Source organism: Ostrinia nubilalis, chromosome 5, assembly GCF_963855985.1.
Source record: "Ostrinia nubilalis chromosome 5, ilOstNubi1.1, whole genome shotgun sequence".
Taxonomy (NCBI): Eukaryota; Metazoa; Arthropoda; class Insecta; order Lepidoptera; family Crambidae; genus Ostrinia; species Ostrinia nubilalis.
Genome location: NC_087092.1, coordinates 12956046 through 12980898, shown reverse-complemented (window position 1 = coordinate 12980898; position 24853 = coordinate 12956046). Strand labels below are relative to the sequence as shown.

Sequence of the window (24853 nt, the reverse complement as noted above, 5' to 3'; positions counted from 1 at the left end):
TATTTAAATTATTTGGATTGCGCGCTCAGTGAACGTCAGATTATGACCTTGTGAGTGAACGCTTCCTATGCATTCAATGCACGGGAGCAACTTACGACCGGCTCGGCTCGGCGCTTATGTCACTCGCAGTCCCTGCGAAGCTTCTAAACGCACGGACGTACACCTCGCTTAGAAAAATATTACTCGCGATCCACGAGGTCGAACTTCCTAATACTTATCGATTTATTTAAATTACTTGTTGTGCTTCCCCAGTCTCGGGTGAGTGTTGTAATTAATTTTAATACCTATCCCACCTAGTTTTAGTGCTTAACTAGTTGCCTAGTAGGTAAGTGCTTACGTAGATATAAGATTTTAGTGCTCGCATGAGTAGTGCGTATTTAATTATTTTTATTACTCCTATTAATTGGTAAACGTATGTATTGAAACGTTCTATGCAGAATCCTCTTTTATTTTACGCACATAGGCATAAGTCAAAATGGTTCCTGACATGACCTTTGACCTTCGATGGTCATCGAATTGTGCATGTCACCTTAGAAACTTTATTTAATTGTAAATTATATTGTTAACTATTACCATAGATTACTTTAATTAGTTAAGCTGATTATTAAATAACTTTAGTACTTAAAAATAGGAATATTACACAAACAAATGTGAAATATTTACTCAGTAGTTCAGTACCTACTTAGTAAATTCTTATAGTCTCAGTATTAGTGGATAAAATGAATTATTTATTTTTAAAGTTGATTTTGTTTGGCTGCCGCATCATTAATTACTATTTCTTGCACAAATCTTTCCCCTGCTTCGCTTTAAAGCTGATGTCGCAGCTAAACTATAAAATCGGACATTCAATAAAACGACCGATGACGTGGATTACAGGGCTCCTTCCTCCGTCAAGAGAACCGCTGCGGTGCGACCATCGTCTGTCGCCTGCCCCGCGACGCCGAACCTGACGTGGCAAGCGTTGCTTGTCGCTGCTGCCACTACGAGCGAACCAAGGACAGTGCGGTTGGATTTTAGAGACTTTAGTAGTGCGTCGGTTGAGACTAATTTTAGGAACTCACTCCCTGAGAATTAAATTAATTAATAAATAGATTTAGCAACTTCTTTTGTTTCCTTTTTTTCTCTCTTATATAGATTTTGTTACCGTCATATCTAGAAGGATGGTACAATGGCGCCCATTCAAGGTATTTTTATCTCAACCGAAACGCTACTGAGATTTCTTAAAGCATTTAATGGTTTTTTTTTGGTGTTGGCTTTCTAAACCCTAGTTGTAAGGCTGATTTTTGCTAACTCTGTCATCCTTGTGTGGTATATACTGTACATCAAACTAGTATAATCTGTAATTTTAAATTATAAAAATTGTAAATTAAATAAATTGTAAGTGCTAACATAGCACAACATAATTATAATATTACCACGCATTGATTTCGCTTTTATGATCATTGTTGTAGTTTAGTTTTCTAAATTTTGCAACACACACCCGAGTAAAAATGTCATACCCAATTAAATTCTTTTCGCTACAAAAGGCAGAACTCGAATATGAGGTTGAACTACGAGGCGGATCCGGTGATTCCGTATCGGATCTACGTAAACAAATTTCCAAATTAACTCACATTGAACCTGAAGACATACTAGAATCACACTTAGAACCAAACGAGGATCTCAAATTTGTAAAAGAGTCTCTGCTAAAGTCTCAAAATAACATTATTACTTTAAAAACTAAATTTGATAAAAATCTATTTCTTCGAACAGAGACACTACTTAACCACCTATATCACCGCATCAATAGGATTACCAACACTCCTGAAGTCGCTGACGTTTACAAGGTGTGCACATCTAATTTTAACTCGCAATACAAAGATCTCACCGTCTTAAAAAGCCAATTATCGATCTCTAACGCTCCTTCCACATCTGCTACTTCTAATGTCGATTCACCTGCTATTTCGGTATCTTGTGAGCGCAGTCTGACTTCAGACATAGCGAAACTAAAATTTTCAGGAAAAACTTGTGTACACTCCTTTATCCAAAAAACTGAAGAGTTTGTTCAATCGCGAGGTATTTCTTTCGAAAAAATTCTGTCATTAGCTTACGAGATATTCACAGATGATGCACTTCACTGGTACCGATATAACAAAGATCGCGTAGGCACATGGCAAGAGTTGTGTACCATTCTCAAAAAGGACTTCAGTAGCAGTGACTATGATTATCGCCTCGCTGCTGAAATTAGGTCGCGCACACAAGGCGAAAAAGAAAATATTATAATTTACACTTCCATAATGCATGGCTTGTTTTCTCGCCTTTCCAAACCCTTTTCTGATGAAGAAAAATTAGAAGTTATTCTTCATAATATTCGCCCCTGTTACGCGAATACATTGGCTGCTTCTCCCGAAATTAAAAGTATAGACGACCTGGTATCAATATGTCGAAATTTTGAAAATATACAATCTAGATTCTCATCCTTTCAGGAGCCTCCTCGAGCATCTAGCAATACGCTCGCTCCTGAATTCGCTTACAAACATAGTACAACTTTTACAAATAACAATTACAAAAATCAACAAAATAAACCTTATTCTAATTACAAGTCTAATAATAACACTAACTATAAAAATACAACAGTAGCTGCCATACAAAGTGGAAATAATTCTGAACCAGACGATATCAATAATGTTAATGTTATTACTCCGAATCCTTCACAAGGCTTTTGCCGGAGGTGCAGAATAAACGGCCATACACTGAAAACTTGTCGTAAAGACAGATACATTGTCTGCTTTGGGTGCGGTAAAAAGGATTTCAAGTATCCTAATTGTCCTGACTGTAACCCGAAAAGTGGTAATTTAAACCAAAAAAACTAGTCAACCTGGATTGGAGGAATGACACCGATAAGCTGACTCACAAATCTAAAAAATTCAATGCATCTGAGTGGCAAAATTGGCTAAATTTTGTTTCTTCTTTTTTTACTTACAACGCTGTCTCTTCAATCCAGGATAACAATGTTCCTGATATGAATGTATCCAGACCCTATGTATCTGTTTCTATTAATGGCAAACCACTAATTGGCTTGTTGGATACCGGTTCTTCCACCACAATTCTTGGAAATGGATGTCATGAATCCCTCTTAAAAGCTGGTCATGAACTTCAACAACCTGACACTTCTAAGTTTGTTACGGCTGGTGGCGAGAAACTGAGTTCTTTAGGAATCATCTACCTTCCAGTGAGTTTTTACGGACAAACTCACACTCTTAAAGCCTACGTAGTCCCAAACATAAAACACTCTTTTATATTGGGAATGGACTTCTGGAGGGTATTTGGCTTATTTCCCAAACATATTGACCATATCCTATATTATAAAGACACCGATAAAATTGTAACTGTTACTACTACCGATAACAACTCTGGATCTAATAACCTTTGCTCGTACGACCATTTATCGGGCAATCAAAAAAATCTGGCAGATCATGTCATTTCACTGTTTCACGACATCTCCTACGAAAAACGTGGTTTAGGGCGTACTTCTCTAATTACTCATCCAATTGACACTGGGGATGCCGCCCCCATTCGTCAACGGTATTATAGGATGTCTCCGGAGAAGCAACGCATACTAGTCGAGCAATTGGATGACATGTTAAAGGAAGACGTAGTGGAACCATGCGAGAGCCCATGGTCGTCCCCAGTTCTCTTAACGCCGAAAAAGAATGGCGAGCTGCGATTCTGTCTGGACAGTAGAAAACTCAATGCAGTAACAAAAAAAGATGCGTACAGTCTACCGTACATGGCAGAAATTTTAGATAATCTCCGCGACGCTCGATACCTCTCTAGTATTGACCTCTCTAAAAGTTTTTGGCAAATTTTGATTAGAGAAGAGGACAGACAGAAAACTGCTTTCTATATTCCCTCACGCGGCACGTTTCAATTTAAGGCCATGGCGTTCGGACTGACTAATGCTCCGGCCACCCAGCAAAGGCTAGTCGATACTCTCTTTTATGGTCCCGAATTTGAGCATAGAGTCTTCGTTTTTATTGATGACGTCATCATTGCGTCTAACACCTTTGAACAACACTTATCTTTATTATCAAGAGTTCTCGATAAATTAAAAACTGCCAACTTAACAATAAATTTTTCTAAGTGTCAATTTTTTAGGAACCAGCTTAAGTATCTGGGCTACGTGGTGGACTCAAACGGTTTGCAGGCTGATCCTGAAAAAGTTGAGGCAATCGTTAACTACCCCACACCCACGAATCGAAAAGAAGTTAGGCGATTCCTGGGCACCGCCTCCTGGTACCGTAGGTTTATCGAAAACTTCAGTACCTTAGCTAATCCTTTAAATAAGTTGACCTCACAAGGCAAAAACGCCCCTCCTTTTGTATGGTCTTCTGAGGCAGACCTAGCATTTAAACAACTAAAAAAATGCCTCTCCTCTACACCTATTCTTTCTTGTCCTGACTATGACCAACCCTTTGAAGTACACACCGATGCTAGTGACTACGGTATTGGAGCGGTGTTGTCTCAAACTTTAGACGGACGTGAAAAAGTGATAGCGTATATGAGCAAGTCGCTATCGAAACCAGAACGCAATTATAGCGCAACTGAACGCGAAGCATTAGCCGTACTCACCGCAATTGAACATTGGCGTTGTTACTTGGAAAATGGTCTTAAGTTCACTGTATTCACAGACCATTCTTCCCTCAAATGGTTCTTAAACCTTAACAACCCAACTGGGCGATTAGCTAGGTGGGGAGTACGTCTATCTGCTTACAATTTTGACATCAAACACCGAAAAGGTTCCGAAAATGTAGTTCCGGATAGTCTATCACGTTCTGTTCCTGTCTCTGCTATTAATGTAGTCGACAATAACTTTCAAAACACTAACGACACCTGGTTTTTGAAAATTTTTAATGGTTGTCTCAAATCTCCAACATCATTTTTAAATTATCGCGTCGAAAATGGTAAACTGTTTCGCTTCATGAAATCTCTAAACCCTCTTACACGTGAATTTGAATGGAAGGAGGTGGTTCCCTCAGAATTCAGAAATGACATTATTACGAAAAATCATTCCGAACCTAGTTCTGGTCACTTCGGAATTTTCAAAACCCATAAACGTATTAGCTTGAAATATTTTTGGCCAAATATGCATCAGGATGTTGCTAAATTTGTCACTAGTTGTGATGTTTGTCTCTCTCGCAAACATCCCAACCACCCTACACTTGGCGTAATGGGTAGACCTAAAGACTGCTGTCGACCATTCCAAATGCTAAGCATAGATTTGGTAGGACCACTGCCTGTGTCCAGGAAGCAAAATACATTTTTGCTCGTTATTACTTGTTGCTTCTCTAAGTACTGTATGCTTTTTCCCATACGCCGTGCTACGGCCGAAATAATTGCTAAAATTATAGAGGATAACGTTTTCCTGGTTCACGGTATCCCTAGTACTATTATTATGGACAACGGGAAACAGTTTGTTAGTAATATTTTGAAAAATTTATTTAAATACTATAATATTCCTAATATTTTTTATACACCTTTATATACACCACAAGTAAATACTGTTGAACGTTATAATAAAACCATAATGACATCAGTTTCTTCCTTTATTGAGCGTGATCATAGAGTCTGGGATACAAACATTCCTAAAATCCAATTTGCCCTCAACAGTGCTGTAAATGAAGTGACTGGTTATACACCTTCATTCTTGGTTTTTGGCAGAGAGTTAATATCCTGTGGTTCTCATTACGTTGATTCAGACTTAGAAAATCAAATCACATTTGCACCTCGTGATAGTTACGCGGAAAACTTAGGAGCTTTGCACAAAATATTTGACAAAGTTCAACTATCACTTGTGAAAGCTCACTCTAGGAACAGCACAAATTATGACTTGCGACGCAAGAATGTTGACTTTAACGTTGGTGATATCGTCTGGAGAAAAACATTTTATCAAAGCGATAAAGATAATAGATTTTCTAAAAAGTTAGCCCCCAAATTTATCAAGTGTAAGATTATAGGAAAAAAATCTAAACTAGTTTATGAGCTTCAGGATATGGCAGGTAACAATTTAGGAACTTGGCATGTCAAGGACTTCAAGTTGACTTAGATTTCGTAGTACCCTTAGGCAAGCGGATTTTACAAGAAAAATCCTAACCTAAAAAGGGGGGTATGTAACGGCTCGTTAAATTACTCAACTTAAAACTATTACAACTTAACTTAAAACTCAAAACTACTTAAAAACTAAACAAATATAAAACAAATATATCTTATTAACTATATTTACATTGAATTTAACAACTAAAACTGTACATATTGTAAGCTTAGTCCGGCGCGAGCGCAAAGATGTTATTTAAATTATTTGGATTGCGCGCTCAGTGAACGTCAGATTATGACCTTGTGAGTGAACGCTTCCTATGCATTCAATGCACGGGAGCAACTTACGACCGGCTCGGCTCGGCGCTTATGTCACTCGCAGTCCCTGCGAAGCTTCTAAACGCACGGACGTACACCTCGCTTAGAAAAATATTACTCGCGATCCACGAGGTCGAACTTCCTAATACTTATCGATTTATTTAAATTACTTGTTGTGCTTCCCCAGTCTCGGGTGAGTGTTGTAATTAATTTTAATACCTATCCCACCTAGTTTTAGTGCTTAACTAGTTGCCTAGTAGGTAAGTGCTTACGTAGATATAAGATTTTAGTGCTCGCATGAGTAGTGCGTATTTAATTATTTTTATTACTCCTATTAATTGGTAAACGTATGTATTGAAACGTTCTATGCAGAATCCTCTTTTATTTTACGCACATAGGCATAAGTCAAAATGGTTCCTGACATGACCTTTGACCTTCGATGGTCATCGAATTGTGCATGTCACCTTAGAAACTTTATTTAATTGTAAATTATATTGTTAACTATTACCATAGATTACTTTAATTAGTTAAGCTGATTATTAAATAACTTTAGTACTTAAAAATAGGAATATTACACAAACAAATGTGAAATATTTACTCAGTAGTTCAGTACCTACTTAGTAAATTCTTATAGTCTCAGTATTAGTGGATAAAATGAATTATTTATTTTTAAAGTTGATTTTGTTTGGCTGCCGCATCATTAATTACTATTTCTTGCACAAATCTTTCCCCTGCTTCGCTTTAAAGCTGATGTCGCAGCTAAACTATAAAATCGGACATTCAATAAAACGACCGATGACGTGGATTACAGGGCTCCTTCCTCCGTCAAGAGAACCGCTGCGGTGCGACCATCGTCTGTCGCCTGCCCCGCGACGCCGAACCTGACGTGGCAAGCGTTGCTTGTCGCTGCTGCCACTACGAGCGAACCAAGGACAGTGCGGTTGGATTTTAGAGACTTTAGTAGTGCGTCGGTTGAGACTAATTTTAGGAACTCACTCCCTGAGAATTAAATTAATTAATAAATAGATTTAGCAACTTCTTTTGTTTCCTTTTTTTCTCTCTTATATAGATTTTGTTACCGTCATATCTAGAAGGATGGTACATATGTTAACCTGCATCGCCTTCAGATGGGAAAATACGTCAGCGTCAGCCGTCACCAGCACATTTTGCAAGGATTCTTCATGGTCATCATAGTAGTCTTATCTCTTTCTTTGAATATACAACAAACAGAGACGACCATTGTCTGCATGTTTACTCATAAAAAGACCACCAAGATGCGAACGCAGTGTCACCTAGCGGAAATTGATTGAACTAGTTGTTTTTACAATCTTGGCAATGTTGCATTACTATTCATATCTTTACCCGAAACCACTACATATTATAAAATAAATTATAAATTTATTGTAATGTAGTATGACTAGATAGATATATACGTAATAACTATGATTAAACTATTCTCCATTACACAGAATGTAATGTTATCTCATAAATAAATTATCTCGTATAAAAGTCTCCCTAAAGCAAAATAAAAGATCATTAACAGTGACTCGTGGCAGACACAAAGACTCGTGGTGAGCGGGGCCATAAGTAATTTTTGAAACAAAGAGGCACACTCGCCAATATTTTTAATTATTACAACAACGTTATGCCCATCATGCGTGACGTCACCCATAACCAGTGTGAGTGCGAGAGAAAACGTGATAGGTATTCTGACACTGTTTTATTATTACACACCGCCTGCCACGAGTCTTTGCGCCGAGTATAGTTAAGCCCAGCCGGAATTTTTATGTCTAACTAATCCATCCGACCTTCCTATCCACTAAAATGACTTGAAAAAAAGTGTAATGAAACGGTGATTTTGCATCTGATTTTTCCGGACTACGACGTCGTTCTTCTCCAACCATCTCTTAAAGTTGTTTGAAGAGCTCTCCATTTATCCTGATAGATTGTATGATAGACAAAATAGTATTTTCTCAAAAATAGTCAAATATAGAATCTATCCTATACCATTATCAAAATTACAAATGGTTAAGATGATGCCCCTTTGTTAATAATAATATTATAGCAATGAAAGTCCAGTTCGGTTGTAAAGGCGGAAGAGCTGCCTCATTTGGCTTTTAGATTATTATCGTTGAAAAACACTCATTAGGGTTATGATTAGAAACTAATGAGGGACTTATCTTATCAGGCGGCCGAAGCGCGCACCCAGGACGATGCATTTCGGGTGCCTTTTAAAATGTTGTGCATTTCTATGCAATGAATCATATTTACTGCAATACTGACTACTCAGTAGACCCTAAGAGACTTCTTAGAGCTGTGATTAGATGTACAGACGAAGGCACGTCAAGGTGTCACTCTGGGTCACTGTGGGATCTTATGCAGTCGTAATAGATGCGAATTTGGAACAAAAATGGGTAGTCTGATGTGCAGTCGTCTGTACATATTGAGAGAGCTGTGTTAATTCAGGAATTTGTAAAAATAAAAATAACAGTTTAAATTTTTGATCAGACGCTTTTTATTACATAATAATAATTGCTGTTATCTCAAACAGCTTGCAAACACAAAAATAGACGCAATGAACTACCAACTAAAGCTTCCAATAGTTCGCACAATAAATATCGTATCACTCACACTTATAATATAGATGTTGGCACTATTCACATAATGTATTAGTAAAATATGAGAGCAACGCCAGCTCACAGCATTGTATTTTTATTTAGCGGCTGAGTTTTTCTTGAGGGACTGATCGGCGTAGGATTGCAGCAAGTCACAGGGCACTGGCTTTTTCATGTATGAGGTCGGCGTATGTCTCATGACAAAGCATTTCATCCCCGGCGTTACCTGAATCTCCTTCTCTTTCACGTCAACAGCATTCGTCACTGTTGTATTAGTCGTTGTTGTCGTTACGATTACCGATGACGCCACACTGCCATTCGATGCGTCTGTAGTATTAACAGCTGTTGTATTTTCTGCCTCGGGAAGAGTAACATTCACAGGAACAAGAGTACCATTCGCCAACATTTGGTACAAAACAAGCGGTTCCGGAGTCGTGGTCTTTTCCACTACGCCGTTTGTTATGTTCACAACTGTGACATTCGTACTGATGGTGACAACCGTCGTGTTAGTGCCACCAGCCGGTGCTGTCGGTTTCTGACTTTCTAATATAAAACTTGTTATCAATAGACAATCGATTTTGGTTTCGTCATAATCACCATTGTCTTTCCTTACGCCGAATTTACAGTATTCGCCAGCCTGTGGCTTATAGTTTGAACTAGCTCTTTCTATTGAATCTCTTGAATCTTTGGCTGGTTTCTGGCTAGCGGCGGAAATGGTACGAGTAGCTGCAGCAGCTTGAGCTCCAAGGTTCAAAAGCGCTAAGCCAGCAAGTAAAGTACCGTATTTACTTCCTGATTCTTTGTATTGATATACGTAGGTCGGCGGCGTTTCATGGTAAACTGGATAAGAAACCGGTCGTTGTCCAGGCCTTTCTGCATAACTAATTTCTTTCGGTGGAGCGTAGTTGTAGATGCGGTTGATAGTGATATGCTTAGTATTCTTATTAATTGAAATTTCTTGCTTCTTTATATCGTTCCGTGTAGGTGGAGTTGTATGTCTTGGTTTTACTGTTGTCGATGGTCTTTGAGTTCCTGCTGATACATGACCCGCAGGTACTTTAGGAGTGCTTGATGAACGTCCTCCAGAATGTTTGCCGCTAGGTGGAGTTGATGGTACTTTATGAGTGGTTGATTTTACTTTAACTGGAGGAGAATGAGAGATATGTTGACGTTCTGACATTATTAAATCGTGACTGCCACGTGGTGATGGACGCGAAGGTCTACTGGGACGATTTGAGATTCCAGGGCGTGGCTTGATAGGTTGTCTTCCGCGACTTTTACTTGCACCAGACTTTCGACCACTTATAGGTCCCAATGCAGCTAACACTAGAAATGCGAAAAGCAACACACGAGTTAATTTCACCATTATGAAAATATTTATGTATAGCAACTGAGCAACGCGGACGCGGTACGACTTCGGTTCGCGTTTGAACGCAACTGAATTTAAAATAAGCTGCAGGTCACTGACGAAATGTCATAAACGCGCACTCCGTGTCATTATCTATCCTAAGATAACTAATGAATAATGAGTCACGTTTTGTTGTCCCTTTTCTAATCTATTACTCATTAGTTTAAGCATTTGATAATTACAAGCTAGTATAGGGATCTTGAAAGGGCCCGAATTAAAAGTCCAGAAAGCCTGTGAATCAAGTTTACTCCACTCTTGCTTGACGACTCTTGACGATTATAAAATACATTACGGTGCTGTTACAATACATCTACATGTGCCGGGTGGCCAGAGAGAAGACAACTAGCTTACATTGCCATAGACAAAATAATTTTTAAAATTTAGTCTAACTACACGCCGATAGGTGGCGCTCTAGGCAGGTTTGCTATAGACTCCCCCTCCAACACACCTGAACGTCCCGTAGGTGGGTTGGCCTTCCTATGCTGAACTACCATAAACTCTCCCGGACCATGATAAGGGACAATGGCTTCGGCATGATACCGACCTTTAACCGACTCTACCTATTACCTCATAAGTGGTCGGACTAATGACCTTACCAGGGCCTTAACGGCCTTCTCGACGAGAACAGAACTTATGGGTGACGCCGCGAGCAGCAGGACTGGGGGCGTGAGTGGTGAGTAATACCTGATCTCTAATGATGCCAGGTCCAGGTCTCCGAGCTTCATCAGCATCCACCGTGCGACATGCTTCAGGGGAGGTAAGTCTATTACCGGACACATAATATTATAAATAGTAAATGTTGAATCAGTAGGATGACTGACATTATCAGCTCAACATTGATCCTACCTGGGGCATATTCAACTTTAATTAATCGAAGGCTAGGGCCTTCATTCGTTCACATTTTTAGGGGGTTTCTGCTGCAAAATTTCCTTAATCCTGGATGGGTCAGTTACTGTACCTTTAGCGGAGATAACATGTCTCAGATCCTTCTTCCTGACCTCTTCTTTACGGGAGAAACATGGTAAGGTGGTATGGTTACAGGGACATTCTCACCTGTACCTATATGCTGGACAGCAGATGTCGTGGGGGCTCCCCCTCGCTTGAAGATGCCCTTGTCACACCGGAGCTTCTTCAACAACTCCCGGTCAGCAGCCTCCAACAACTCACCTTCCTTGCCGCGGAGGTCCACAGCAGGTGAAACCGCAGCACAGGCCCCAACAGGGTCCTCAGTTTCATACCTCAGCTGGTAAGACATAGGATGAGATCTAAAAGAATAACAATTCTGTCTAAAGTTCAGTATCATGCCAGAATCCTGAATAAAATCCATACCGAGTAGAGAGTCTGTAGCACCTGGTATTACAATAAATAAGGTAGGTACTACAACTGCATGAACTTTTACATTTACTTTTGCAGTTTTAACAATTCTACATTGTTTAGAGCCATCAGCTAAACTAATAAACAATTTAACTGTATCAAACTTTTCCTTTTTCCACCAACACTTTATACAAGCTATCACTTGCTACTGATTGCTTTGCCCCAGTGTCCACTAAGGCAGAACAATGCAATCCCAAAATTTCAATACCTAGCTTAGGTCTCATACAAACATCAATAAGTTTAGGACTAAATGCAGCAAATGCTGGTAAATTAACATTACAGTCAGATTTAGTACTTTTACAATTTGGACAATTAGATCTAATTACTCCGGGTAAACCACAACCAAAACAGGTGACAGTTGGCTTTGTAGATTCTGGTCTCTCCTCTTGCTCTGTCTCAAGTTGCTCATTTTGCTTCTTCCGTTGGCTTTTCTGGCACTCATCTTTCATATGGCCGAATTGCTTACAATAGTTACAACGGAGCCTAGCCTTCCTATTTGTAGCAGCATCTCTCTCTGTGGTTCGGTCCTGAGGTAGAGATTCACTCCTAGTTGGCATCTCAGACGAAGTAATCTCAGTTTTGGTAACAGCTGGGCACTCCTCTTCCAACTCCTCCACCACACGTGCTAACTCCAACAGCTGCTGGAAGGATGAGAAGCTTGTCCTGGCAACTTGTCTCCGAATACGGCGGTGCAGCAGCCCGTAGACCATATCCAACTGCACAGGGTCCTCTGGTATAGTATTAGCAGGCAACTGTGATAGTAGTGCTCTTGACTTGCACACAAAAACATCTGTGTTTTCATCACCCTGCTCTCTCCGGAACAATTCCTTATATATCTTGTGTGGGGGCAATCTTGGTCCATAGGTATTCCTCAATAATGCTAGTGCCTCACTCCATGTCGTAACTGAATGTTTTACACCTTGCCACCACTCCGCAGCGAAGTCTGTCAGCAACATCGGCAGTCCACGCATCGCCATAGCATCAGTCATAGCAACACTTTCCTTGTAGATCTCGATGGCTTCTAAGAACGGGATGACATTTTTCTTGCCATCGAATCGGTGTGTGCACGCAGCAAAGTTAGACTGCATTGCAGGTGCACCTCTGCTTCCAATCTGGGACAGCAACAACGCCAATTTACTGTCCGTCATAACGACAGGCACCGGTTGTGCAGGAGCCATCACTGGACCAGGTGCGTCACGCACCTCTGTAGACTCCCTTGGTGATTCCATCATCTCCACCTCAGCCGCAGCTGGTGTCTCCGTGGACGTCCCAGGCCTTTGCGCCGGGCTATTTGTACGCGATCTCGTTAGGACCATTATTATGCGTAACTTTCACTAAATACAGCAGTCCAAACGTGGTTAGTGCAGCACGGTATATTCGTATGGTAACATGAGCTGTTGGGAACGAAATATCGGCGGATAGAACCGATATCAACAACTCCAGATACGAACGTCAAAATACACGCGTACACAGTTCTAACTTTCACGTATACTGTTCAAAGTCACTTTAAAAGCTGTAGGAATTGTGTTTACACTTAATTTAAGTCAATAGGTACACTTTTATTCCAATTTTCACAAAGTTTGTACACAAAACTTTTTACGTAAACAAGTTCGTACGTTTTGACAGCTTTGACACTTCGACCACGACACTATTGACAGTGACAGTTCTATAGGCGGCAAAATTGTCTATCGACCAATAGGAAAATGGTATCGCCTACTGTGCACTTCACACTCGCAAAATGGTATCGTCCAGTTTTTCTCAACTGTATTTTCGCTAAAAAACGATATAATACACGTTGCACCAAAGAAAAAACTTGATTTTCGAGTCCGGGGATATCAGGCAGACGCGATTTAACACTAAATCCAGCGAAATAACTGCGCTGACACGAAAACTCATTCACGGCTATCAGAGTTCACTTTTCACATTCGGGCGTCACGTTGGGCAGCCACTTTTATAGGGATCTTGAAAGGGCCCGAATTAAAAGTCCAGAAAGCCTGTGAATCAAATTACTCCACTCTTGCTTGACGACTCTTGACGATTATAAAATACATTACGGTGCTGTTACAATACATCTACATGTGCCGGGTGGCCAGAGAGAAGACAACTAGCTTACATTGCCATAGACAAAATAATTTTAAATTTTTAGTCTAACTACACGCCGATAGGTGGCGCTCTAGGCAGGTTTGCTATACTAGATAATAATATTTGTGATATTATAGTAACGATGTATTTTCCGTCTTTAGTCAGTATGTAGGTACTTAGTAAAAATATATTAGTCAATGATTGTAAATAGTGAATAATACAGTATAGTTACGTTTAAAATCTATTTTACAGTCATTCGTATTACTTTAATACAGAGTAATTTTGTAAACAATATCCAAATTGTTTAATAAGTTCTTATTAAACAATTTGGATAAATGAGATAAGATGAATAAGTTCTATAGAAAAAATTAACAATACTACTTTATTGTAATTATTTTTATCGTGGTATTTTTCTGAAATAAAAATATTGAAAATCTAATTCGCGAGTGCCCATATCTGAAGTTTTAAAGGTTAAGGCTTATTTTCGCGCACCATAATATCTATTAAGCTTTGCAGTTACTTGTGTGTACGTATTTTTCTATGAACGAAGTAAATGATCCATGTGTGCCAATTTTGAAACCGCGCGCAGCGGATAAAAATAATTAAATACAAAAAAATGTTTTCTTTACGTACTTAAATCGATTAAGTTACTTATTCTGAGTCGCTCCTAAAAATTTGGCCACTGATTACAAATTCTCTGTTTAAAATGCGTCAAAAAAATGTATTAAATTCTGATATAAATCTTTATTTAAATTTACAACCACTCAAAACTCTAGTAGTAGTGTAGTACTCAACTAATTTACCACTATCAGGGAATATTTTTTACGGCTGACAACACTGTTAAAGAAACAGAAAGTTTTGTTTATCATCTTGACCTGCATCGCCTTCAGATGGGAAAATACGTCAGCGTCACCCGTCACCAGCACATTGAAAGGATTCTTGCTAAGGCCGTCATAGTAGTCTATCTCTTTCTTTCTTTGAATTTAAGACCAACAACAAGCGCTGTCTATGTTTACTCATAGACAGACCACGTGCGTTTGCACAAAGTGTCATCTAGCGGAAATCGATAGAACTAGTTGTTATATTTAAATTTTTTGTTAATGTTGATATAACTCTTTGTAAGGTTGCATAAACTTAAAAGACGTGCCAAAAACAAAAAATACCACATTTTTTTTTATCAAAGTAAAAACGAATATTAAACTGGGTGGAATTTTGTAATGCCACCTAAAGGGAAAGCACTGTTAATACTGTATACGTAGATATACCTACATTTTTACTCATTGGAAACATTCCTTTATTTTTGAAAAGAAAGAGAAATTCATCCAAAGATTTCTGCCGTTATACCATACCAATTTTGTAAATAATTAAAATAATGTAACATTTCATGGTTTTCCTTTCGTTTAATTTATCAAGTTTGTTAGAGAATTTCATTCCTATAATTAACCCTAACGATCGATGCTATAAAAATACAGGGTGTAATTTTTCACAGATTTTACGCGGTTCGATTCCTGGGTAGGGCAAGCGAATTTTCGGAAATCTTTGAAAGCAGTTTTCGAAAATAAAGGAATGTTTTCTTTCAGTAAAATTTTCTATCTACAGAATACTTTTCCCTGTTTACCTATTATTAGGTATCTATTTTACTTTAATGTAGTAGTAGTACTATTAGAATTATGATTAATTACTGTTTTACCTTTACCTTTTAGTATTTAGTCAAAGGTTCTGATTTCTGGGTTCATTGTTTGATTTTGGTTATATTGAGCCATTACAGACGCCTCTCACGCATAAAATTAACTTTTTTTTAATCAGTCTGCTGTTTTATTTATTTTTTAAACATAATGTCGCTTTTTATTTTAAAGACATTTTTGCCTTTGAGGTTTCGGATGACCATTAATAGTGGCCGCGCGCAATGTAACTGTGAAATTAATAAAGAAGATTGTTGTTCCTGGTAATAGTAAACTAATGTAAACATAAAAATAAGGTCATAAAGCCATACAGCGGCAAATGACCTTTTCAATTACGCGACCAATCCATTTTATGGCTAACGTTTTATGGTATTAATAATAATATTAATCCATCCTTACTACTGAATCAGGAGTACAAAAATAATTAATAGCCCGAAATAATTTAAAACAATTCACTAGTAATTATTTATTAAGCATCATTTATGCACGGAATAAATAGAAAGAAAAAAAAATTTTTTTTTATTTAGTCCAAACATCCTTAGACTACTTAGAACATAGTTACATACATAAGTAATTAAAGGACAATGACCAAAAATGTATGGAGTGTGGTTCAAATGTCCATCACTAACGAGACCTATGTAGTAAAATAGTCTACTAAATACTGATTCATTATAACCAAACCGCAATAAAAAATATGCTGTCAGTAAAAAGTTATGACTGAATGAAAAGTCTGTTTTTTACCTATTTATCCGAAAAATGTTCTTGATATCATTCTATCCATTGCACATTTTGGACTAATCTACGCATGTTATGTCATGACGCATGTGGCGCGGGGTTATAGATGAATTTTATTAAATATTATACTAGCAGTGCCTACGACTTTGTACGCGTGAAAATAGTTTGAATAATATTTCCCATTTTAACAACAGTTGTCTTTACTACTCCGCCCCTATTGGTTGTGGGGTGATGTTATTTATTTATCCTAAAACCATCCTTGATAAATGGGCTATCCATAACAAAAATATTTTTTCATATCGGACCAGTAGTTCCTGAGATTAGCGCGTAAACTACTACAATTTTTCAAACAGTCATAACTTTTCACTGACAGCTTATTTTTTTTTTCGTCCCATACTGAAAGTTAATCTGTATTTAATGGATTATAAGCCAATATAGGTCTCATTAGTGGTGGACATTTGGACCACTTTTGGTCATTGTCCTTTGAACTAAATAACACGAGTAGGTATGTTTATTACAAATATATTTATTTGAAGATCTTATAAGTAAGTAGTAAAAGTATTCCTCACAATAAAAATATATTATAACAATTATGGTATAATTTATTTTAGGTATTTATTTTATACGGCATAGACAGCAGTTCATTAGCAATAGCTTTTTCCTTAAGTAACCATTCTTTGTTTGTCAAAAAATACCATGACATGATGACGTAGTTTATTCCTTAGGGAAATCGCTTTCCCGGGATAAAACAGAACATAATTATAACATTCGTTAATAGTAAATTCCAAGAATTACTTTTACACAAAATCAACTAATGTGCTACAAATATTTCATTACTACATTCATCTTCAAATGAGTCTAATGCTTATTTATCTATTTACTTCACTATCTTCATTTATTTGCACACAAATACCTATGATTATTAAAATTAAATCACATTTAATTAGAATCAGAATACTTATAAAGGACAAATTTAAAAAAGTCAAAGCGATAAATTCAGGATATAGTATTATGGCACTTTATTATACCCCAGTAGAACCAATTAAACTATTCAAACAAATTAACTGACCTAAGAATAAACCTTTTACATAATAATATTGTAAACAGCATACAGGACACATAACAAAATCAATTGCGATTGTTTTTACAAAAATTCAGGCATTCCACTATTAGTCCAGTAGAATTAGCTTTTAAATCGGAAATAATTCCTACAAAAGATTTTATTGTTTTAATGGCTTCATTGGTTGCCCATTAAGACTCTCCTAAGTTTTCGACTTCGACGGAGTTGTGCTTAAGTGGTGGGGGCCCCCGAAAGAGGCATTTGTACAACAATTGTTTACAAAGCATTGGTACAAGGAAGAGAGGCAGCCACATTAGGTAACACAGAGTCGTTCAGGAGAGTGTCAGGAAGAGGTGCAGCAACCGCAGTTAAGGAACGGCTGGGACGAACAAGGATAAGCGAATCAAACTCGTGAGCCTTGTTAGGGTTACACTGGTTAAGGCGACCCTTTACAAGGCTTGGAAGCATGTGGGTAACAAGCCATTGGACGTGGAGAGGGTCATTAATTATACACATATTTTCTACTTTGCCGAACATTTGCACGAGAACGGTTTGTCCAAAACATATGAATTTGGTCTTATTCAATTCAGGATTAAGTGCCCTTTAACCGTCATGAAGACCACTTTTCGATAGGGTAAGTCCTTTACGCGGTATAACCGGAAAACCGAAAAAACGCCGCTTTCGGGGGCCCCCACCACTTAAGCACAACTCCGTCGAAGTCGAAAACTTAGGAGAGTCTTAATGGGCAACCAATGAAGCCATTAAAACAATAAAATCTTTTGTAGGAATTATTTCCGATTTAATCAATTTTTGTGTTTAATTCTACTGGCCTATATTGTGTGTTTTAAATACATAATTTTTGTACAACATTTTCCTTGTAGATAATAAGTAATAACTAGATACAATTATTTACCTAATACTCGTAATAATAAATCGATATCTTTGAGTTCATCTGCAAGTTTTAATAACACAGACATATCAATATCAAACGAATGAAATAGATGTTATTTTAACACTAGTCAACCAGCTATGATTAAAGCCGTCCACCATGGGGGGTTTTTTAGCCAGGATTTCAGCGTTCCCCTTGAGGGAACCAAAGAACTATCTTGTTGATTTGGTTCGCGCAACTTCGCATAATTTAACAACTTCTGACAATCCACTTTATTCTGCAGCACAGCGTCACTTGTAATTATCTCTACTGTACACTCCATATCTGTAGTATTAGTGATTGCTTGTCCTTTAACGGTTAAGGGATCGGTTGCATTAACAACAGTCGTGCAAGTTGTAGCGTTTACTGTTTGCGAAACATTGGTTAAATTCTGCTTAGTTGGAAGTACTTTAGTAACTGAAGTTAAAGGCTTAACAGTCGTTGTAATTGGAGCTACAGGCTTGATAGGTTGAACTAGTAATAGGTCCTCGCTAGAAACATTAGCGTTTGTTTCATTAAATATTGTAACGTTATTATTTAATGTAACGTTCTTTGTTATATTTTCCGTAATATTTTGCAAATTAACATTTGAAGTTCTATTAGATACCTTTGTTTTTATCCACGTCGCATTATTATTTACGTTGTTGTTTTCTACCATGATATTGGTCACACATACCGTTGTGTTTACTGTGCTCTGTGTTTTAACTTTTGTACTGCCTTCAGTAAATGTAGAAACTATTTCACATGGTATCTTCAACGTTTCAATATGATTGTGTTCTTTAATTTTTAACGTGCATATAGCAGATTCCTTTGGCTTGTTGTAAAAGTTAAGCTCGTCTCTGGAATGTTGATATCTTCGATTGTAGTAGTCATCGTAATAATAGTGATCATGATAATTTATATGAGTACGTCCTAAGTTATATAAAGTCAATCCAGTTAGAAGGTTTTCGTAGCGACTGCCAGAGTTTCTGTATTCAGTTACATAAACGCGTTGGGGATATGTAGAATAAGTCGGTGGGTTATAGGTTCCCTGATATGTACCTCCATGCCTATGACTTGAATGTGTGTCATGTATGTGAGTACGACGATGATCGGTGTTAAATCCTTCATTATTCTGATTTCCATATCCAGAGTTGGTACCGGTATTTAAAATACTTCTAAAAGGTTTCACTGTTGTTGTTGTTGAAGATGGGTAAATATTTTTTCTCAATAATCCTGAAGAAGACAACTGTGGGTAGCTGACTTTTGAACCTGACCCCGAGAGGCCAGTTATTGAAGGAGGATACTTCGATCCCGTGCCCGATAATCCTGTAAATGACGATGGGTAGCTGGGTTTTGACCCTGATCCAGAAAGGCCGGTAATTGAAGGTGGATATTTTGCTCCAGTGCCTGATAATCCTGAAGACGAATGTGGGTAATTGGGTTTGGACCCTGGTCCTAATAGTCCAGAACTTGAAAGTGGATAGTTATATCCTGAAGACGATGGCAGATTGCTGGGCTTAGATCCAAATCCAAACCATTTTGAAAGAAACGATGGACTGCTGGGCTTAGATCCTGATCCCGATAGTCCTGTTGATGACCAGGGGTACGTGTTTGGACTGGAACCAGATGAAAGCCCACCCCATAAACTGCTTGATGGTGGGTCGCTGAGTTTTGATCTAGAACCAAGATATCCTGAAGATAACGACGAATCACTGGGCTTTGATCCTGACCCCGATAGTCCTGTTGATGACCAGGGGTACTTGTTTAGACTAGAACCAGATGAATGCCCACCCCATGACCCACTGTTGCCACTACTTGATCCCCACTTTGAGCCACTGCTGCCACTAGGGCTGTAACCTGATGAATGGCCGCCCCACGACCCGCTGCTTCCACTGCCTGAGCCCCACTTTGAACCACTGCTACTTCCTGAACCACTGGACCCCCACTTGTAGCCGCTGCTTCCACTACCGTGGGAACGGCTGCCGCTACTTCGAGAACGGCTGCCTACTCCACTAGAACGCCCCCCACCACGTCTTTTGCTTCGGCCACAGTCCACAAAGTTCACTGCCAATAGTGCAACTAGGAATAGGCACAACAGAATTTTTCTGTTGACCATTTCGCGTAAACAAAACTGTCTGCGCGCAAAGAAATACACTTCTGCGTCCGAACTAAACGCGGAATGATTATTATTTCAACTTTGTCAACTGGGAGCTGTTGACGTAAGCGTAATATTCTGGGAACGTATACATTAATTAAAGCTGCCTATGGTATTTATACCAGTAGTCACTGATAAGCGTAAATTCATGTCAACAAACTACAATTGACCGCGTGAATTTGTCTTAATAGTTTATATCACTGTGGTTGGGATATATACCTACCTAGGTATTTTAACCGAAATCATTATGACATGTTTGTAATATGACTAATACTTTTTCTTAGAAAATTATACGGTTATAACCAGCGGTCATGCTTTAATAATTTTGTTAATGATATTAAATATTACTTATCTCAACACTTATCAGCCATTCGACAAGACAAAATATTTTCAATAGACAACAAGAGTATTTTTTTGGTCATATTATTTTCGATTATTCCATGGGCGTGTGCATTAGAACTAATGAGCTACCAATAAACCTATGTAGTGTATTACTATTTAGATCTCTAGCGATTTATCCTCTAGATTTTTATCACGCATGCCTTTACGGCAGCTAAAAGTCGAATGGAAAATTCACTAATGTTCACTCTAGCATTCAATATCTTAGTTTTTACATTTCCAAAGCTTTAAAGACGCAAGTAAGTTACAGGAACTAAAAAATATTAAAATTGCTGAAAATAATTATATTATTTTATCTTAAATGTCGAGTGGCACTGAATAAAATAATTAAGACCTTAAATATTCAACCCTCAGCCAATGTAACGAAGACCAAAGGCAATCACGCGACTCCATTTAGCAACACATAACAATGAGTTGTAAAACTTGTAAATTGCAATCTAATAATCTCTTCAACCTGTAATCATTCACGAAGTCAGCCTCGCTATTCTTCCACGCTTTTTGTCGCAACTGTCGCATTTCGTTAGTTCCAATCATGCGGTCGCCAAAGCACCACACTTAAAATGTTACTCGGTGTGCTAATAACAATATTCAGTGAAGTGTACAGCAGTGAAGTGATAAAAGATGCGAAGCCGTGCTCTTTCCCGATACCATTGGATATGCCGAACCGAAACGATCGCTCCGATCAGTGCTGGTTGAGGATCGAAGATGAGGAGCTGGTGGAGACTGTGACATTGTTCTGTTACATCGCTCACGGTTTCCTAAGGAACTACATTCACGATTACAATTCGAGGAAGATGATTGAGGATGGTGTCGACGTGAGCCTCTGGAGCGAGGAGCCGCGATCTCAAGACGATGTCGTGCCGAAACCGATGACCGACCCGAAAGGAATCAAAGACTGGAAGCTGACCACTGTATTGGACCCTATCACGCGTATGAGGCTCTATGTGAGCAAGAAAGCAGATTGTAAGATAGTGATGTACAGTCGAGAGGGGATGAGCAATTACAAAGTTAATTGTGAAAGAGTTCTGTACTACGTAAATGAAAGAATGCAAGGTAGCGCTGTTATACCCCGTGTGCACATCGGCCTGATATGCATTAGTGTTTTCCTTGTTGTTAGCATGTGATCATCACATACTTAATTTTATCGTCAATTGTTCATAAGCGACCTTATAATTGTTATGATATGGCCTACTTCCCGTTCTGAGGGAGGAAAATGTTGCCAGTGCAGTTTACAACGGTTGCAATTAATTAACTATAAATTAAATTAATTAGATTGTAGTTTGTTACTGTTAATGAATATTGATAACTTATTTATTAATTAAAGTAATTTGACCTTTAATCGTTTCTGTTCGTTTGACATTGCTCATTATTATACGAGTAGATCCAATATCAATTGAGTAAAGAACTATTGTTGACTTCATTTCGAAGAACAAATGTACAAAGAACAGATCCACTGCAGTGAAGGTCAGGTAGACAATAAATTAGTTCCAATTACGGATCATTCATTCGCGCACAATTGAAATCGAACGTGTATATTCCAGACATTGTTAAATCTCTTATTATTTATATATTTTTCATCAATTTCTTCATCATCTTTATTTTTAGAATGGGAATCCCAACAAAAAATGTTAATAGTTTAACTTAATTGAACCTCGTTTATGATATTAATGATGTACAATAATTTAAATACATATTTCTATGTTCGACTGTAGTCTGACAACGGACAGTTAAATATGACATTCACAAAATACGGAAAATATGTAAAAGTTTGTAAACAAAATTAATCGCTGTCTAGAAGAAACCAGGCTTTACCATTAATTCTTAACGTTTGACTAAGATTGTAAAGATAATTAAGTTATTATTGTAGATAAACAGATCTCGTAAAGTCCATCCAAACAAAATATTATAGAAACGAACGTCTAACTTTCAGGTAGGTAAGCTCGCAGGATATTGACAAAAACAACGCAATTAAAGGTTTAAATGTACCAGTTTTATTTTCTCTTCATGTTAATAGATAATATGTAAATGCTAAATGTATGCAACAAACTAACGATACGGGCAGAGCTATCATACATTTTATAACAATTTTATTGTTAAACCATTAATGACAGCAATTAAAACCCAATCGCCATGACATAATCACGTTTACACATATTGTAACTGTGACATATTGACTGAACAACATTGAAATAAACATAAGTAACCATTAATAATCTTTTCATCTAGTTAAAGTCGTGAAACCAGATTAAACTTGAGTAGGTTATGTTTTAATCTAGACTTGCTCTGGAAGTTTTAATTTTATTTGGACAGGAAAAATCTGCATTTCAAACTAAGTACAAAATAATGTAAACGTTATAGTACTACCCGTATATTATTACACAAGAGGTGGAAAAAGTCCCTACAGTTGTCACCTGCATGTAGTTTGAAGAAGATATGGGTAAGAATATATTTGTCAGATTTTGGTTTTGTGTAAGTTGTTTAACCTAAAATTTGTTACCAAAAGAGGTTTTAATTTCTTTGCTATCGTTTTTGTACACATTTTCCTTTAAAACGTTTGCCTTAAAATGAAATCTTAGGGATTTTCCAATGCTGCAATTATTTTAAGACTTCGTTATCCTTTTCATTTGGAAAAGATAGAAATCTACCTAAAGCAACAAGTTAAACCACAAATATATGTAGGTACTATGTGACTAATGCTAAAGTTATCAGAATCAATAAATTACATAATTGGTTATAAAGTGGCTTTCATCTTCGTTAAGCGATCCTCTGCATCTCCGAATCAATTATTTATTTAATCAACTTAGTAGCACAGCTGTAGATGGTATTAATAATAATGTAGACTAGTTGTTTCTACATATTGTATGCTCTTAGAAGCAACTTGGAATTGTTTATTAGGAACTCTACCTACTCGTAGATACAAAATATAGACACACATTATAGTCTTTTGTTTTTCGAATTATAACGTGGAAGAAAATGCAACAATTTATTAACTTACTGTCATCTTCAAACAATAAACAATAAAATCTTTGATTTGTATTTTAACAAAATAAACCACTGGCGGTTTTTAACCACAATGTTTAAAATCTATGTATATGAGCTCAGAGTTTGAGTATCCTTAAATGACGAAACATAATAATAATATGATAAATAAATTGGCCAAATTTTATGAATTAATGTATTTTCGTATAAGGAAGCAACTGTAAAATAAACAAATAATTTAAGTCATATTTTCCAAAACAGAACATGGAATAAACCCAAGTAGAATCGAGTACAACAAGGAAACTAAGGCTAGGCTCATCAAACTATCAAAAGCATTACCTTAATTGCTGTAAGCGATAGAATCTGTACTTTCTGAGGCATATTGTTGAATATACTTCAAATTTATTTTCGTAATTAACATAATTAACAAAATAACAGCTTGTGTACCATCTCTACAACTCTGCAGATATTGCACGAGTCGGATAGTAAGTACGTATATTCATCCTGCTGAATAGTACACAAGACACCGTGTGGTAGACCAATCGACTTAACTATCCACCACCTTCCTACCTGCCTTATTACGTTGCTGCTATGGGCAAATAAGGCACAGTTCTCTCTCCACCAGACGTGTGAGGCAGCGAGAGCTATGATTACTTTAGATAATTTAATTTGGCCTTACAAATCACTGATCAATTAGGTTGACTAATCAAGCTTGTAATGACTTTTATATATTTTTCAATTTTCATTTCAGAGCCCGCTAGCTTTTAAACAAAATCTCTAAGACACTTTAATAAGTTATACGGTTTTTTTTCGCTTCGGTTTGTTACCAAACAAAAAGCCAAATCACGTTGAACGGGTTGGCAACAGAGTTTTTTTTTAAGATTATACCAATTATTATTTTGACATTGTTATATGATAATTCCCAAGCGTTAAACAGGTGGTTGTGAACACACAAAATCGTCTAGACAACTAAATAATAGCGAGTAGTAGTAATGACAGTAATTGAAAACCAAATCGTATGAACCATGAAGTCGATCGAATTGACATGTTACGCGTACAAACCG

The 24853-nt window shown here is 37.5% G+C and overlaps 2 protein-coding genes across 3 annotated transcripts in view; both read right to left on the bottom strand.

Moving 5' to 3' along the window:
* LOC135071969 (adenosine receptor A2b-like) overlaps positions 1-24853 on the bottom strand; it is a 110123-nt gene that overhangs the window by 21485 nt on the left and 63785 nt on the right. The window lies entirely within an intron of this gene.
* LOC135072275 (uncharacterized) lies at positions 8911-14772 on the bottom strand. 2 transcript variants are annotated; one of them, XM_063966213.1, is made up of 2 exons: positions 14665-14772; positions 8911-10331 (listed from the first exon to the last, which is right to left on the bottom strand). In XM_063966213.1, coding segments are annotated over exons 1-2 (1230 nt in total). In that variant the 5' UTR covers positions 14666-14772; the 3' UTR covers positions 8911-9102. The 2 variants fall into 2 exon arrangements, with proteins under 2 accessions (XP_063822283.1, XP_063822284.1); XM_063966214.1 differs by having other exon boundaries at positions 14673-14772.